At 34.2% G+C, this 15,483-nt stretch overlaps 2 protein-coding genes across 2 annotated transcripts; one reads left to right on the top strand and one right to left on the bottom strand.

Moving 5' to 3' along the window:
• The first annotated feature begins 1,728 nt into the window (after positions 1–1,728).
• LOC108218236 (glucan endo-1,3-beta-glucosidase 8) lies at positions 1,729–3,523 on the top strand. The gene is made up of 2 exons (XM_017391143.2): positions 1,729–2,179; positions 2,269–3,523. Exons 1-2 carry the CDS (start codon positions 1,851–1,853, stop codon positions 3,374–3,376), a joined length of 1,437 nt encoding a protein of 478 aa, XP_017246632.1. The 5' UTR covers positions 1,729–1,850; the 3' UTR covers positions 3,377–3,523.
• Positions 3,524–3,815: 292 nt separating this feature from the next.
• Positions 3,816–14,493, bottom strand: LOC108219180 (uncharacterized). Its single transcript, XM_017392484.2, has 11 exons — positions 14,000–14,493; positions 12,475–12,809; positions 11,682–11,759; positions 11,454–11,559; positions 9,860–9,948; positions 8,557–8,668; positions 7,092–7,145; positions 6,963–7,011; positions 5,544–5,644; positions 4,582–4,694; positions 3,816–4,504 (listed from the first exon to the last, which is right to left on the bottom strand). The coding sequence occupies exons 1-11, from the start codon at positions 14,360–14,362 to the stop codon at positions 4,165–4,167; spliced, it is 1,740 nt and encodes a 579-aa protein (XP_017247973.1). The 5' UTR covers positions 14,363–14,493; the 3' UTR covers positions 3,816–4,164.
• Positions 14,494–15,483: the final 990 nt, after the last annotated feature.

Here is a 15,483-nt window from a genome sequence, read left to right as displayed (position 1 = left end):
AAAATTTAACGGTTTTCAACAAAAGACTATTCAGGTGAGTTTAAAATTGTGACTTATGGAAAAAGTATAAGTTGCCACTGATGGACACGTAAGCAAAAATGAATTGCACCAAGCACTATACTTCTAGGCTTCTAGCAGCCGTCATTTCCCATTATGCCACGAGATGGATTTGGGCTGGCGAAACCTCTGAAAGCTACTATAGGGGACACGCAAACGCCGTTTGTTTATTCCTTTATGATGAGGGTGGAGGAATACTCCATGGGGGAATGGTGCGGTTATAGGTTTGGACGGCCTAGACGAGAATATTTTCATTGTTAAACGAGAATCTGCTTGTCTAAAACATCTTCCATTACGCTGCTGTTACTTTTTGTGTTTTACTGGGATCATGCTCACCGTCAGTTTTTTCTCCTTTTAACTTATTTTCGAGTTTAGGATTTTGGATTTTATAAACCGATCAATTTCGAGTCTGTTCTATAATCTATTAAAAACATCGAAATATCATGTTTCATATCCGAACACAAACACATGATGCTACTCCGACTTTCAAATCCTATGGGGTTCCTCATGGCTCAACTGGTATGCCCTTCTATTACAGTTATTTACAATAATCTTTCTTTTTTTCATGATTTTGAGTGGAATTGCGAAAGGTGTTGACTTTAATCTTGTTTGTTTGTGTGTGTTTGTTTGTTTGTTTAATCCCCGTATTTTGTTTGGTTTTTGGTGTTTTTGGCGATTTTTCGTGTTACATGTGAGGCGCTTCGTTGTTCGCTTCGCATACGACGAGGCAACTTGACCGATAGCATAGCGGTGGTGGCCGATGGTGGCGGTGACGGCGGTTTCAGGACGGAATCCGGTTTCAGAAAGGAAAGCGCGCTAACTGTGCCTTAATTGAGGACGGTAATTGTGTCTCGTTAATTGTGCCTCTTTATTGAGTGCGTAAATTGTGCCTCAATTATTGAGGGCGTAATTTGTGCCTCTTTATTGAGGGCGTTAATTGGGCCTTATTTAAGGCGTTAATTGTGTCTTAATTAAGGATATTAATATTTTATTATTATGCCTTAATTAAGAGCTAATTGTCTCAATCATGAGTTATCATGATTGTGGGAATATTTTGATGTAATCTGTTAAATATATCGACTTATATTCTTTTTGTTTCTCTTGTTTTATTTTCAGGATTCTTGGAAGAAGACCGTTTTTTCTTTTCGGACATTAAAGTTTTATTGTCTAAATTTCCCCGGTCATCTTGCATGTCCGACGGTTAGATAATAAGCTTTCTTGAATGAAAGAATTTCACGGTGAATTGCCGATTCTCGTTGAGATTCATTCTCATTTTCAAAAATAAAAAATAAAAAAAATTGTGACTTATGACTTAACGAGTTTAAAATTGTGACTTATGACTTAACGTGACTTAATTTGATAAGTTGGGAGTTTATAATGTGACTTAAAGCGGGACAAACAGGCTCAGCTCTATACAGATTCTTAGAGAGAACAGAGATAAATTTCAATTTATTTTCTTGCAACTCAACTTTTTTCTAATATTGGGAAAAACTATTATTAGCATCTGCAACAGAAAGAAAACAAGCAATCTAGCCATCTGATCATCCTCCAAAAACACAGAACTTGACCATTCACCACCCATTTCTCTCTAAATTCGCGCAGTCCCATGCATCAACAATTTTCATATCAACTGTCAAAATTTCCAATCTCACAATTCTTTTTGCCAAAATTAATCACCTGAAACTCAACCACTAACTTAAACTAGTTCTAACTTCTAAGACCCTGCATCATAATTATTCCAAACATCGATTATTTTTCTGCATTGATCCAAATTGATTCTGCATGCATCCACCATGGCTCGAGCCATGGTCCTACTATGTTCCCTCCTCCTGCTTCTAGGCGCAACCACCACCCACGGCATGGGTGTGAATTGGGGCACACAAGCTGCTCAAAATGTGAACCCGAGTGTCGTAGTCCAGATGTTGAAAGACAACAACATCAAGAAAGTGAAGTTGTTTGATTCTGATCACTGGACCGTCAAATTCTTTGCTGGCTCTGGAATTGAAGTCATGCTTGGCATTCCTAATAACCAACTCAAAGACCTCGGGGATCATGACAATGCCAAGGACTGGGTGAAACAGAATGTCTCCAAACATATGTATGATGGAGGTGTTAATATCAAGTAAGTCCTCATTTATTCCAAGTACTTTTCAAGTAATTTTTTTTTTATACAGACATATGGTAATTAATCTGTTTTAATCATTTCTGCAGGTACGTGGCTGTCGGAAATGAACCATTCTTGAAGGCCTATAATGGATCTAACCTTAAGACATTGTTGCCTGCTATGGAAAACATTCAGAAGGCTTTGAATGAAGCTGGCCTTGACCATATAAAAGTAACCACCCCACAAAATGCTGATGTTTATGAATCAGGCTCAGGTGTTCCATCTGATGGCAATTTCCGCAAAGACATCCGAGACCTGATGGGCAAAATTGCGAATTTTCTCAGTGACAACAACTCCATGTTTCTTGTTAACATCTACCCTTTTCTGAGTCTTTACCAGAACCCTGATTTTCCAGTTGAATTTGCTTTCTTTGATGGCGGAGCCAAACCGGTCCAAGACAAAAGCATTAGCTACAACAACATGTTTGATGCAAATCTCGACACCCTTTACTGGTCTCTGAAAAAAGCTGGATACCCAAAACTGAAACTAGCAGTAGGTGAAATCGGATGGCCTACTGATGGCAATAAAAAAGCAAATGTCAAAATGGCTCAAAGATTCTACGACGGGTTTTTCAGAAAAATGGCAACTAACAAAGGAACTCCTCTGTATCCTGGCTACATTGAGTGCTACCTTTTCAGTCTCATGGATGAAAATCTGAAAAGTGTAGCCCCAGGTGAGTTTGAGCGCCACTGGGGCATATTCAGGTACGACGGACAGCCAAAGTACCCTATAGACTTCACCGGAAAAGGGAATGATAAAATGCCAGTTGGAGCAAAGAATGTGCCGTATCTTGAGCATGAATGGTGTGTACTTGACAGAGACAAAGTGAAGAATCCTAAGGATAGTTCTATTCAATCCAACATGCAATATGCATGTGCAATGGGTGATTGTACTAGCTTGAAGGATGGAGCATCATGCGACAATTTGGATCTGGTGCATAAAGTTTCGTATGCATATAACAATTATTTTCAGATCAATAATCAAGATGTGGAAGCCTGTGACTTCAAGGGTACAGCAAAGATTGTAAAGACAAATGCATCTACTGATGGTTGTTTTTTCCCCATAGCTTTGCAGAATGCTGCTGGATTCAGAGTCTCTATAGCTACAGGAATGAGTGTTTTTGCTGCTCTGCTCACATTGCTGATACTGTTTTAGAATTCGAGCTGTTAAAATGTTCTTGATATTGTTCCGGATATTTGTTGAAACAATTGCCAAGCTATATACATTGATTTGCTTGGATTCTAAATTGTTGAATATATGCATGACTTGCGATTTTTTGATAGGTATGTCATAGTTGTTTTTTCTAAATTATGATCGTAAGAGTCGAAAAACGGGATTAATAATCGGTAAAAGTGTTGATCAGGATATAAAGGATTAATTGGACCAAAAATCAGATATATTACAGTATTATAATAATATATAATATATTAATTTAATTTATTATACAACATATCATTTCAAACAAGTTGCCATGGAGCTTAGAGACACAAACACAAACAAAATCATTTCAAACTTTGAATTCCTTAATAATCCACAGTCAGTAAGCTGTGAATTCCTGAACCTCGAGCTTAACTGCTTTAAAAATTTCTTAAAATCATTTCAAACTGCATACTGTAATTTCTTATTAATCCCGTTACGCTCAACTTCCTAGTATTAAATCTTTGTTGCAACAATTTCAACTTCTCAAATGGAAGAATACAAGCTCAACATGTAATAATTAGCATATAAATTATACAGAAAACATCTAAAGATCGACAACTCTGAGATGTGCACACAAGTCACGAGGAGCTGCAAGGATGAGCTACTCTATATTACCAAACCAGGAACCGAGGCTCAACTCCAGAAGCTTTCTGTATAAGAACTCAATTTCACTATAAAGATGCTTCTGAAACATAGAACTTTAGGGGGGGAGCATATTACTAGGAACATCTTCACTCTTACTCTTACAGAAAATTTCTCTGGAATGATCCGGAAGAGAATCTAGAAGATAGACCTTGAGACATGTTTTCAGCGTCAAGTTTAACATTTTGCCGCCCAGCTGTCAAATCCTTCTCACGATCCCAGGGCTTCCATGGATGTTGCCCCTGCCACTCATCCTTTGAGGAATCTTGCTTCGCTTTTTTCTTCGAACGCTTACCAGCTGTTTCTTGATGCTTCTCCACCAGCGACTTCGACCTTTTCGCTTTATTATACTTGTCCACCAACTCTGCGTCCATATTTGTGGTTTGGTTTTGCTGATCATTTGAGGCAAGTGCTGTAGCTGTATTATAAGCTTCCAAGTAACTGACATTTAAACAAGGAGGGGGTTAATATCAAATCATTCCACTAGACAGATTTTGAACACTAGATAATACACATACTTCATTTTTGCTCTCTGAGCTCTCTCTAAAGGGGTATCTGTCCAGGCACTAGTATCACCACGGCCTTCTTTAGTATTCCTGTTAAATTTTGTAGACTGAGTAGTCACACCTGGCTGTTAAAATAAAATGTCAGTTTGCTAATTAATAATCAATTACTGGAGCATGGAGATAAGTTTTGCAAATGCTGCTTACAAGTTCATTTACAAAAATCTGTTACACCATCCAATTCATTTTCTCCATCAATTAAGATCCATGTTTTTACCAATTTACTATAGATACAATTTATTTTCTAGATTCACACTCAAACAATGCCATATGTATAGAACTTAACATATTCAGAATTAGAAATTAATTTACCTCAAATATTGAATGTGGACAAACATTTTGGGACAAGTAAAATAGGAAATGCGGTCAAATTTAATTGGACAAAGGGAGTACGTAGTCGAACACTACAAACTTACTATCTTTAAAGACATACAGCACTTGTGGATACTCAGATGCTCGTAACGCGGACATGTATTTCGGGGAGATTCCAAACTTTTAGAAATACTACACTCCGATTCCCTTCAGATTTCCTCCTAAGCTGACTAAAATTATGATATATGCATTTCCGTAGTGTTACTACTCTTCATTAACATAAATATGGGTGAATAGATCCAACAACATTAAGCTCATTGCTAGACCTGTATTGTTCAGTAATAAAACAAACCATAAGAACTGGTTTTGTTACTCTTTAATTTAACAGCTTCCTGGCTCCTATATTTTGTTCCTGGAGATAGTGTGCATCGAGTAGAAATGGTCACTGATTTCTCATCTACCAAGGTCGCAAACAAAAAGACTGGCAACTATACCTCACCAGAATACTTGTTTATAGTCGGTCAGGTTTGTGTTTGAGAAAATTCGATATAAGAACTATTAAGAAAACAAGACAGATAAGCAGCAAGATTAGAAGATATGCATACTTTTCGCTCAGGAGGTAAAGTTGTCATCCATTCGTCTCTTTTCTTTTCAACTTTAACGTCCATATCTGCCAAGAGAGCTTCATCACCCTCCATGGATAAACCTGCCAGAAGACATTTATGTCTTAAATTCATGTTGACCTCAAATATAAGATAGAAAATGTATTTCGTTTGAAAGATATCAAATCATGCAGTCCAAATGAATGGAGAATCATGCTTACAAGAGATATAAACACTTAAATAATTGGTATATTGTTTGTTTGAGCATATGGGTCAGGCTTAAATGAAATCCTCTGAGTGTAACCCCACTTTCTCTTGGCAACAGGCATCGGGGGTTCGAGCCTCAGTGGAGGCATGTGTGTCTGACAATTATCAGTATTTCGATTTTTACAATCGAGTTTTACCAAAATAAATAAATAATAGATACACTTTCATACAAATCGAAATGGATGACGAAGAGAGAGGGGAGATGAGAGGGAAACACCAAAAATTCAGTATTCTACGTCATGATTGGCATAATTATCTCAGTGCTGCATCGTGTATTTATGATATATATATATAGGAGCCGGATTGAATAAAACTTGCATGAGTTGAAATTTTTTCCTTCATGTTATATTCTAGTTATATAGAGTGCTTGTGTCAATAGTAATTAAAAAAACATCACCCTTTTAAAAATAAGAAATAAATAAAATTTTCTGTACAACGCTTATAGCTCGAGTTCAACATCATCTGTTGAACAGTAGTTACTATTAAATTGCGAACAAGTCGTCCTGTAAAGTGCAAAGAATTGTTCTACTGCATACTAAGATGGGTTTAGTGTTCTAACTACAATATTTTGAATAAGAAATCCAAGCACTTCCATATGAGTATTTGATTGCAAATAGAATAAAGACGTGTGGGTGTGAGATAGAGGGGGAAAATTTACAGTCACGAGAAGAGCCAGTGAAATGCTCTATACCACGTGAACTGGTTCAGCAATTAATATTCAAGTAATTTCCAATAACAGGAATTTTAGTGAGGGGTGTTTGTTCCAGATACAGTTGAGCAATTTCATTTTAAACCCCATTTTTATACGAGAAGAATACCTTTACTCTGTAAATGTCCTTTCAAAGTATATCACTGCTTATTATTTTTAGGCCTATGCTCATTATTCTGACATAAGGATAGTAGTAAACAGAATATACCAAATTATTACAAGATAACTAGGCTTTGATTGAGAAGACAAATTTGAAGGGTCGAATTTAGAATATATAAAAGTGCAAATCATGCATATAACCACTTATATATACGTGTAAATAACAGGTTCCCATCATTAATTCAACATGAGAAAAAGAGAGATGCTCAGCATAGGTTGATATAATTGCCTCCTAAAGCTGTAAGGAAGGGCATAATATATTGATAACTGAAAGAGAGTGTATTAACCTTGCAACCGCCTCCAGTGTGCAGCTTCGCGCATTTCTTTCAATTCTACCTGCAAATAAACATTGTACAAGCAAAGTTAATAAACTAAATTCAGCCAGTGTAAACTTGATCCGAGGTTTAAATATGTACCTTAAACCTCTCCTGTTCCTCTTTCTGTATAATTTTGTCATCCATCGCTTTACGCTACAAAAGGGCAGACAAATTGTCATACTCACTCCACTCACTCATATAAACCAGCTGCCATAACTCAAATTAGAACCGATTGATATATGCTACAAAAAGATAAATTTCATCCATCCTTATCATTATTAACAGGCTTGGTTGTTCCAATCTTGCCAATACAGCACTTAATAAATCAATTAAGAAGTTTATACACAAATTTGATTTGTATTAGCGTGCATGTATGACTTTCACTATATTATTACTATATTAAAAATACTAGCTTTCATACATTACAGAATTTCCTAACACGTCAATACGAAAATATGTTATCTATCTAAAAGAAATAAATCAGTGCTGCTTTTATAGTGGAATACAATTCGTCATCTTAATGGTTAAAAATACAATAATTGATCAAAATCTATTATCAATTTTACTACAATATATTAAAGGATATATTAAAGGAGGCACATTCGTTAAAAAGTACATACACATGTATGTCACAATATTTTTATATATATGCTCATGAACTTAAAAAGCATAACTAAAAACATTATATTAAAATAAAATAATTTATAAATTCATGCTTAGATTTTGTAAAGCTGATGATTTATTGTATAACCGTGTGCAAACTACAGGCATATTACTAGTTAATATTAACAGGTTTGTTTGTTCCAATCTTACCGATATAACACACTCCAATGATATTCCTTTTAGTTTCTTTCCTTCTATAACCCATTCCATGTTATGTATCAATAATTATTAAATCATCACTTCTGATTTAATAGCATATTTCAACTTCTATAGAACATGTTTATGATAAATTACCTCAATGTTATTTGAACTATTTTGTTATGGATTTATTTCATGCGAATATCAAGCACAATTAACAAATTATTTGAAGTTGGACAATTGTGAAACTCAATTGTTTTTCTGTTATATCGGTACATATATATCAATTTATGAGATTGTATATATACAATTATATTTTGGATATAAGAAAAGGAGCGGGTATATGACTAGTAATGATTACATACAAATATATCAATCTAACTTAAAAGAATCACCCCATAATCCTAACATTCATTATATCCAATATTATCTATTTTCGCAATGATTTTGGCCAAAAAAAAAAACGAAGAAGAAGAAGAAGAAGACATTATCACATTACTGGAAAACATTTTGAAATTTGAATACCATAAGATTGTGTTTCGGAACATATAATTCATTTTCAAATGATGGATTTCAACTGACATGATTTCAATTGTTATTTCACATTCCCAAGTTTATACTAGTATTTAAATGTTTAGGATCTCAAATGAACTCCAAATCCAAATTATTGTATTTATTTAAACATGTCATTTCATCAAATCCAAAATCTTAATGAAATTCATGTTCCCAGACATGCTAAAGGTTAACAAACTAGTATGCTCACCTTATCCGGATCTTGTAAATCTTTAAAGGCCTTGTTCAAAATGATAAATGCTTGATTGGCTTGAGGATGAGGGCATTTATCCGGATGCACCATAAGGGACAGTTTCCAGTACCTAGAGAAGCAAATAAAATTAGAAAAATCACAAGGTAAAAATTATACTGATGAACATCTTTTGCGGGGCAATTAATTTGTGGTGTAAATTATTTGCCATGAAAGAAATCTGTATAATCTATAGGATGACATCTACAAAAGTACTCAATATACAATGAACATTTTCCCTGTTTTGACTAATTCTGAATTAAATACTCCAAATCATATTTATGACATCAACTTGTTCAAATTTTATTAAAAAGAATGTCAAGAGAACTCATCAGTCCATCAATGAATCTAGAAGACATTTGTGGATCATTTATATTGGCATGGAAGCCCATGGGATTTACATGTCTGACAATATCATTCTATTATCCTGTGTTGGGCACAGAGTAGAGACAATAAATTACAGCAATATACTGATATAAAGAAAATTATAAGAGCAAGGTTTGGGTTAACTGACCAAGAATATTGGCAACTAGGACTTCTCAGTTAATATAGAGGATATGCATGGACTACAATCAGAATACTATTACTTGATTTCAACAATCATCCGTCCATGACATGTAAAGAGATTACATGAATGTTTGAATATAATGAAGCCTGAGCTTATTGGAGAAAATATAAATACTAAATAGGAAGCTCTAAGATTAAAAAAAAAATCTCCCAATCTTTACAAGTTAGATATACTTGTATAAGGGTAGGGGGTGAGAAATAAACCCCATTACCATTTTTAAGGGGGGGCTTGAGCAATAACTATATCGTCTATATATCTTGACAATCTCTTAAGTATTCCATGATATAAGATCTACCAGAATGGCTAAATCCCCACATCTATATATAAGCATGTACCACATCATCAAAGAAAACAGCTCATCAGACAAAGCTGATACGTTAGTAACAGCTGTAACAAGATCAAATCTTCAATAATCACTCACAGTCACTATCAGTTTATCTCCAGTCTCCTTCCCTTGTTAGCTAATATGCAAGTTTGAAACAGAGAATAGGCATATATCCTCCACAAGATGAGTGGCACTCCCAATATTTTGGACAAGGTCTAAACCTTATCAAAACTTGAACGCGAGGTAAATGTAAATGGCATCCATAATTTTACCAATGTTTATTGTGTTCAGATGCCAGGTCAGAAAAGTATTGCAGACACTTAATATCTTGACTTGATAGATGGCTCATTCATACTTAACAGGCAACTGACCTTTTCTTGATATTCTCAGCGGGCATATTTCTGTTGACACCAACAACATCATATGGACTATCAACATCAGCACCCATAATCCGTGTGACCTAACCATGAGAAAGAAATCAGGAAATTCAAATAAAACTCCAATATAAAATCAATACTCCCTCCGTCCCCTTTTACATGTCCATTTTGCTTTTCGAGAAGTCAAATTGACCAATTTTTGACTAAACATTACAAATTATCTACTCATTATTTCTAAAATCTAAAAGTTGCATATTAAAATAGACTAGATATACTTTCTAATGGTATAATTTTTATTATTTTTCTCAATTATCTAATACATATAAAGTTCAATCAAAATTTAGTCAATTTGACTTGTCAAAAGTCAAAATGGACATGTAAAAGGGGACGGAGAGAGTATACAATTACACAGTAGCATTGTAATGTCACTGGTCCTACAGAAACTCTCCTGCAATTAGGTATACAAGCTACAGTACTGTATAATACATTCTTTGGCAAGCTGATACATACATACATGCATATATAGGGTCATACTCCAATACAAACCTCCTTAAAATAAAAAGTACAAACTAAAATAAAAAAAAAAATTCTAAATCACATCGTAATACAGCACATGCGGTATGCAAATTGATTGTTAGGAGATAGGTTATACAAGCACTTAAAAAGCTTAATCTCCACAGATAGGTTATACACCATGCATATGCTTGTTTTAACTTTAAATATAATATTAACAAATAGAGAAGACCCGGGAGAACAAAATATAGGACAAACAAGTCTTTTAGCCATATTTTAAGCAAAGTTTAGCCTCTTTTCTGAGACTAGCAAAGTTTTTAAAAAAAAAAAAAAAAAACTCTTGGAGGAATACCTATCAATCCGTAAGCAATCCAGGAATAGTACTTCCTGGCGACGGAGTTAAGAAATAAGGATTGACGGGACAAAAAAAAATTCTACGACTTGCTATTATATACTGATAATGTATTAAAATGTTAAATACATATGCGTGTGTGTGTGTGTGTATTTATTAATAAAACAGTATGAATGTGTAGATATGCTATGTTTTGTATTTAGATCCATAAATTTTTCTAAAGATCATCAGTTCTATCAAAAATTAAGATCTGAACATATATAAACTTTTTTTAGGGGACTTGTACATGAATTAAAAAGAATTAATAGAAAATATATAATTATTTAACACTAATTCCATGACTATTTCAGACTTTCGGGGAGCAGTTGTCCCCCCACACACCCCTCTCCCTCCATCCCTGGTACAGCCTAATAACGGCCTTGTGTTAAGGAAGATTCATTTAGATCAATATTATCTCAAGAAACAATAGAGAATAAAAGCATATCATATATTTTCAGAAAATATGGTTACAAAGGAAGAAAGAACTTGACTGCTGACTTTACCAATAAGTAAGGGTGCTAAACTAGGTTTCACGCAATCTAAACCACTTATCAGAACTACATGACTACCAAGTACTGACTATACGTTGATAACTTTATATCAGAAATAGAATGTGTTCAAGCATGCAGTGGCTATACTATAATTATAGATGCACAATTGATAAAAAAAAAAAAATCAAAGCACCTCTTCAAAACGCTCAGCCTCATTTGCTGATTCAGCTTCCTTCACCACAGCTGGAGGTGGAGGCCCAATAAATAATCCTCCATCGCCTCCATCCATCTCTGCATCCCTGATTCAGGCAGCAACACATGTTAAAACAAATCATGTCAGATTACCATTAATCTAATATTTAAAACGAAAATAACGAAACGGAAAGATGAAAAATCATATATGGAAGGCAAGTACAGATACCGTAGTTCAGCCTCGGCCTCTGTCAACTTAGCTGCTGCAGCAAGCAACTCAGCAGATGGCATCTCAGGACCAATGACCCTGCAGAAGCTAGCAATCATCATAGAATAAAACTTTGGAGGGAGCAGCAACGAAAGCAGTTTTTTTTTTTTTTTTTTTGGGGGGGGGGGGGGGGGGGGGGGGGATTCCTTTTACAGTGTCCACATATCTAGAAACATACAAATACTTGAATATTGGGAAGACATGGTAAAACAAAACAAGTTTTCAAAGTCAGGAGCACAATCAAAATTTGGAGAATTATGCAGAAAAACTCTCTTGTAAACCATCGTCTACTCAAGTTTCTGCCAAAATTTAAAACACTTTGTACTGTGTGTGTGTGTGCATACATACATACATACATACATACATACACACACACACACACAGGCTAGTGATCAAATACAAACCAATTCTCAAAATACAAACTAAAAACCTGTTTCAAAATCACTATTTACATCACTAATTTGTACTGCATTAATCACTGTTTTATATAGTAAAATCTGCAATTTTTATTTTTCATAATTGAGGAAATCTACTTATATTAACTATTGGTGATCGGTTATTAATGATCAATTATGGTAATAGGAGGTCCCTAGGAAACATGTTATAGTTTAAGGAGGCCCACAGGCCCAAGTACCGACCGACCAATCAAACTTTTAATGTTTTGGCTTTAATAGTATAGTATAGATATACAAATGATGAGAAGTTAATGTACTATAATAAGACTAAAAAAAAAAAAAAAAACTGATGCGAATACCTCCTTTTAGGACCAGCAACATCTTGCCTTGGAGATGGCAACTTCATGTTAAAATCTTCAGGCATATGTCTAGTATTTACATCTGATGGCACTTCTTGTACATCAATTTCAGGTGCGGGATTATCGATATTTTGCACAGGAGGTTCCACATTAGGGTGTATGATGGATCCTACAACCTTTAGTGTGGGACAAACATTCGGAGGCAAGAGAAAGACCAACTCATGACTCTCCTTGAGATCTAATGATAAAAACAACTTTCTAAGATGCTTGACCAAAGATTTTTCTGACAGTCCACTTATATCAACAGCTTGTCCATCATCAATCATTTTCAGAAGCTACAAGAGAAACTTTTTTGTCAGAAATACTTCACTATTTTCCAGCATGTGATTTATAATATGTTATCATTTTTTACATGAAGCAATGATGCTTATGTTGACACTGAGTGTTTAAAGAGGACAGCCATGTAATAACATAAACGGAATTCGCTTACTCAAGCCGAATCTATAAAAATAAAAAAAGGGGAAAAAACCTCCTCGGCAGGCCGTGGTTTTATAAAATTGTCATCTACAGCTTTTGAGGCGCATTGACCTTCACCAAATCAAAATGTCGTCTAATAATGAACTTAGAAAGTTTAGAAGGGCATTAAATAGTTTGATACCACCACCAGAACTTATACTCATGCATCACTAAGGACTGTAGTAGACTAGCTATTTTGCAAGTGCAGGAATACTGTATCCATCACCTTGGATGGTAAAATAAAATAAAAAAAGGTAACACCTTTTACTTCTCAGCAAAGTTTTAGGCCTTAGATTCGAATAAGTGAAGACAAGCCAACAAGGTAAAGGGGATGGCAGAAAAATCTGCTATTAAAATTCTTGAAATATTAAAATCTTTTTAAATTTAGACCTGAAATTATAATAGGATTCTTGCAAACCTAAATCATAAATTATTTTTCAAAAAGAAGCAACACCTTTTAAGTTCTCCACTCTACAGCAAAGTTTAGACCTTAGAATCAATAAATTGAGAGCAAGGTAGAGGGAAAAGCTGTGTAAAGTATAACCCCTGAGAAAATATCAGCGACTGCACTTCTTGAAAACTGTGCATTCTCCCTGTTTAATTCTAATAGTTCATAACATATAAAAGAACTTGTAAATCATTAACAAACTTTATGTTATATAGCAACCCTAAAAGTGAAAGCTTATGCAATGTATTAATTACTAAATTCGATGCAATTGCACAGCACCTTCCAGCTTACAGTCTGGTTCGTTATCTACAGTTCTAAAACCATCTTATCTTAAACATCGAGAAGAATCACTTGGGCAAATGGATCTTAAATAATTGGTTATTTCGATTAGTTTATAACTTTTATCGAACACATGCCTACTGCAGTCTATCTATCCTGACCGGAAAATTTCATTTATCTACAAATTAATAACCTCGGGACTGGAAACTTTCATTTATCTACAAATTAATGACCCCGAGACTATAAAAATTAATTTGTAATTTATCGAGATCATCAATATACCTGCTCCAAATCGGCAGCAACGCCAGAGAACTCGTTCAAAATGAACCTAATCACATCCTCGGGCTTATCCCTAACTCGTTCCGACTCACTACCTGACTCGGACTCCGACTCAGACGCATTCTTCTTCTCTCTCCGACGATGCTTCCTCCGTTTCTCCCTCTTATCATCTCTGTGTCTCCTCGAACTGCTCCTCTCTCTGCTCCGGTGACGCTTGCTGTGTTTTCGCCGCCTGCGGGATCGTTTTCCGTTGTCTTCACTGTCGGAACTCGAAGATTCCGATGACGATGAGGAGGATGTGGTTAGAGTGTCGTCCACGCGCTTCTTCTTGCGTCGCTTTGATGATTTGTCTGAGCGGCTCGCCATTAGAATCGGTGAATTACACTGTGAGATTGAAGGTGAAGAAGAAGATGCGAAGAAACTCGAAACGGGATGCCGGGCTTCTCTTATTCCTCCGTTACACACCCAGCCCAGAGTTAAATTTACCCGGCTCGGGTAAATATGAAATCTTACTGGCATGCGTTTAAAGAGCGGTTATATAATTCGTAATTTATTTTTTATAATTTAAATTTAAATTTTATTTTATTAGTATTTTAATATTAATGAATTGAACTTTAATTAAATTATATTAACCAACGGATTACATTTTCCCACGGAAATTTAGTTTTTACAATTTATTATCTATTTAAAAATATTTTTTTGTTATTAATATGGGATGATTTATTATTCAATTAATTTTAAATTATATTTTTCATATTTCTTATATCTTCATATGTATGAAAAAAAAATATTTGTCGTGTAAAAGATTAGAGTTAAAAAAAATTATGTAATTATTCGTGTTCGTATTGATACAGAAGATGTTAGAATTCGAAAGAGTTATATGGAGGTTCTTGTTTAAAAAAATATTCAAAATTATATATTTATAATTTTATTTTAATGTCATTATAATTTTTTTAATAAAATAATAAAGCAAGGCGAAGACTCAAAAGTTATATGCGTGTGGTAAGCCGAAGGCTCGAAAGTTATATGCGTGTGGTGTTTTGGATCGGTTTAAGACTTATATTTATTATGAGATAGATATTTAGTGTTGTAATTTATTTAAAACTTGTACTTATAAGAGATAGATTTTTAGTCTTGTAATTGTTTAAGACTTGTACCTATTAAGAGATAGATTTCTAGCGTAATTCTTTTTGTTTTTAACGAGAAAATAATATAAGAATGATTAAAAGAATATGACCAAACCGAAAAACATGAACAAAATATAGGAATAAAAATTATACCCATGTTGGCTTATTATAATATAGTATAAATTTTTTTTTTATTTTTTTTGTCATAATATTATTATTTTTTACTTAAACTAGCCTTTAACCCGTGCTTATATGATTTGTAATTTATTGTTTATAATTTAAATTTTAATATTGTTTTATTATTATTTCAATATTAATGAATTGAATTTTAATTAAATTATATTAACCAACGGATTATAT

The sequence above is a fragment of the Daucus carota genome, chromosome 4, assembly GCF_001625215.2.
Source record: "Daucus carota subsp. sativus chromosome 4, DH1 v3.0, whole genome shotgun sequence".
Classification (NCBI taxonomy): domain Eukaryota; kingdom Viridiplantae; phylum Streptophyta; class Magnoliopsida; order Apiales; family Apiaceae; genus Daucus; species Daucus carota.
The sequence above is the reverse complement of the archived record's forward strand: the minus strand, read 5'-3'. Positions and strand labels throughout refer to the sequence as shown.

Excerpts from the sequence above, each read along its gene's own strand:
- LOC108218236 (XM_017391143.2), top strand. The coding sequence starts at position 1,851 with ATGGCTCGAGCCATGGTCCTACTATGTTCCCTCCTCCTGCTTCTAGGC. Across the intron at positions 2,180-2,268 it reads GATGGAGGTGTTAATATCAA|GTACGTGGCTGTCGGAAATG; the intron begins GTAAGTCCTCAT and ends TCATTTCTGCAG.
- LOC108219180 (XM_017392484.2), bottom strand. The coding sequence starts at position 14,362 with ATGGCGAGCCGCTCAGACAAATCATCAAAGCGACGCAAGAAGAAGCGC. Across the intron at positions 12,810-13,999 it reads TTGCTGCCGATTTGGAGCAG|CTTCTGAAAATGATTGATGA; the intron begins GTATATTGATGA and ends TTTCTCTTGTAG. Across the intron at positions 7,012-7,091 it reads AGGAACAGGAGAGGTTTAAG|GTAGAATTGAAAGAAATGCG; the intron begins GTACATATTTAA and ends GTTTATTTGCAG.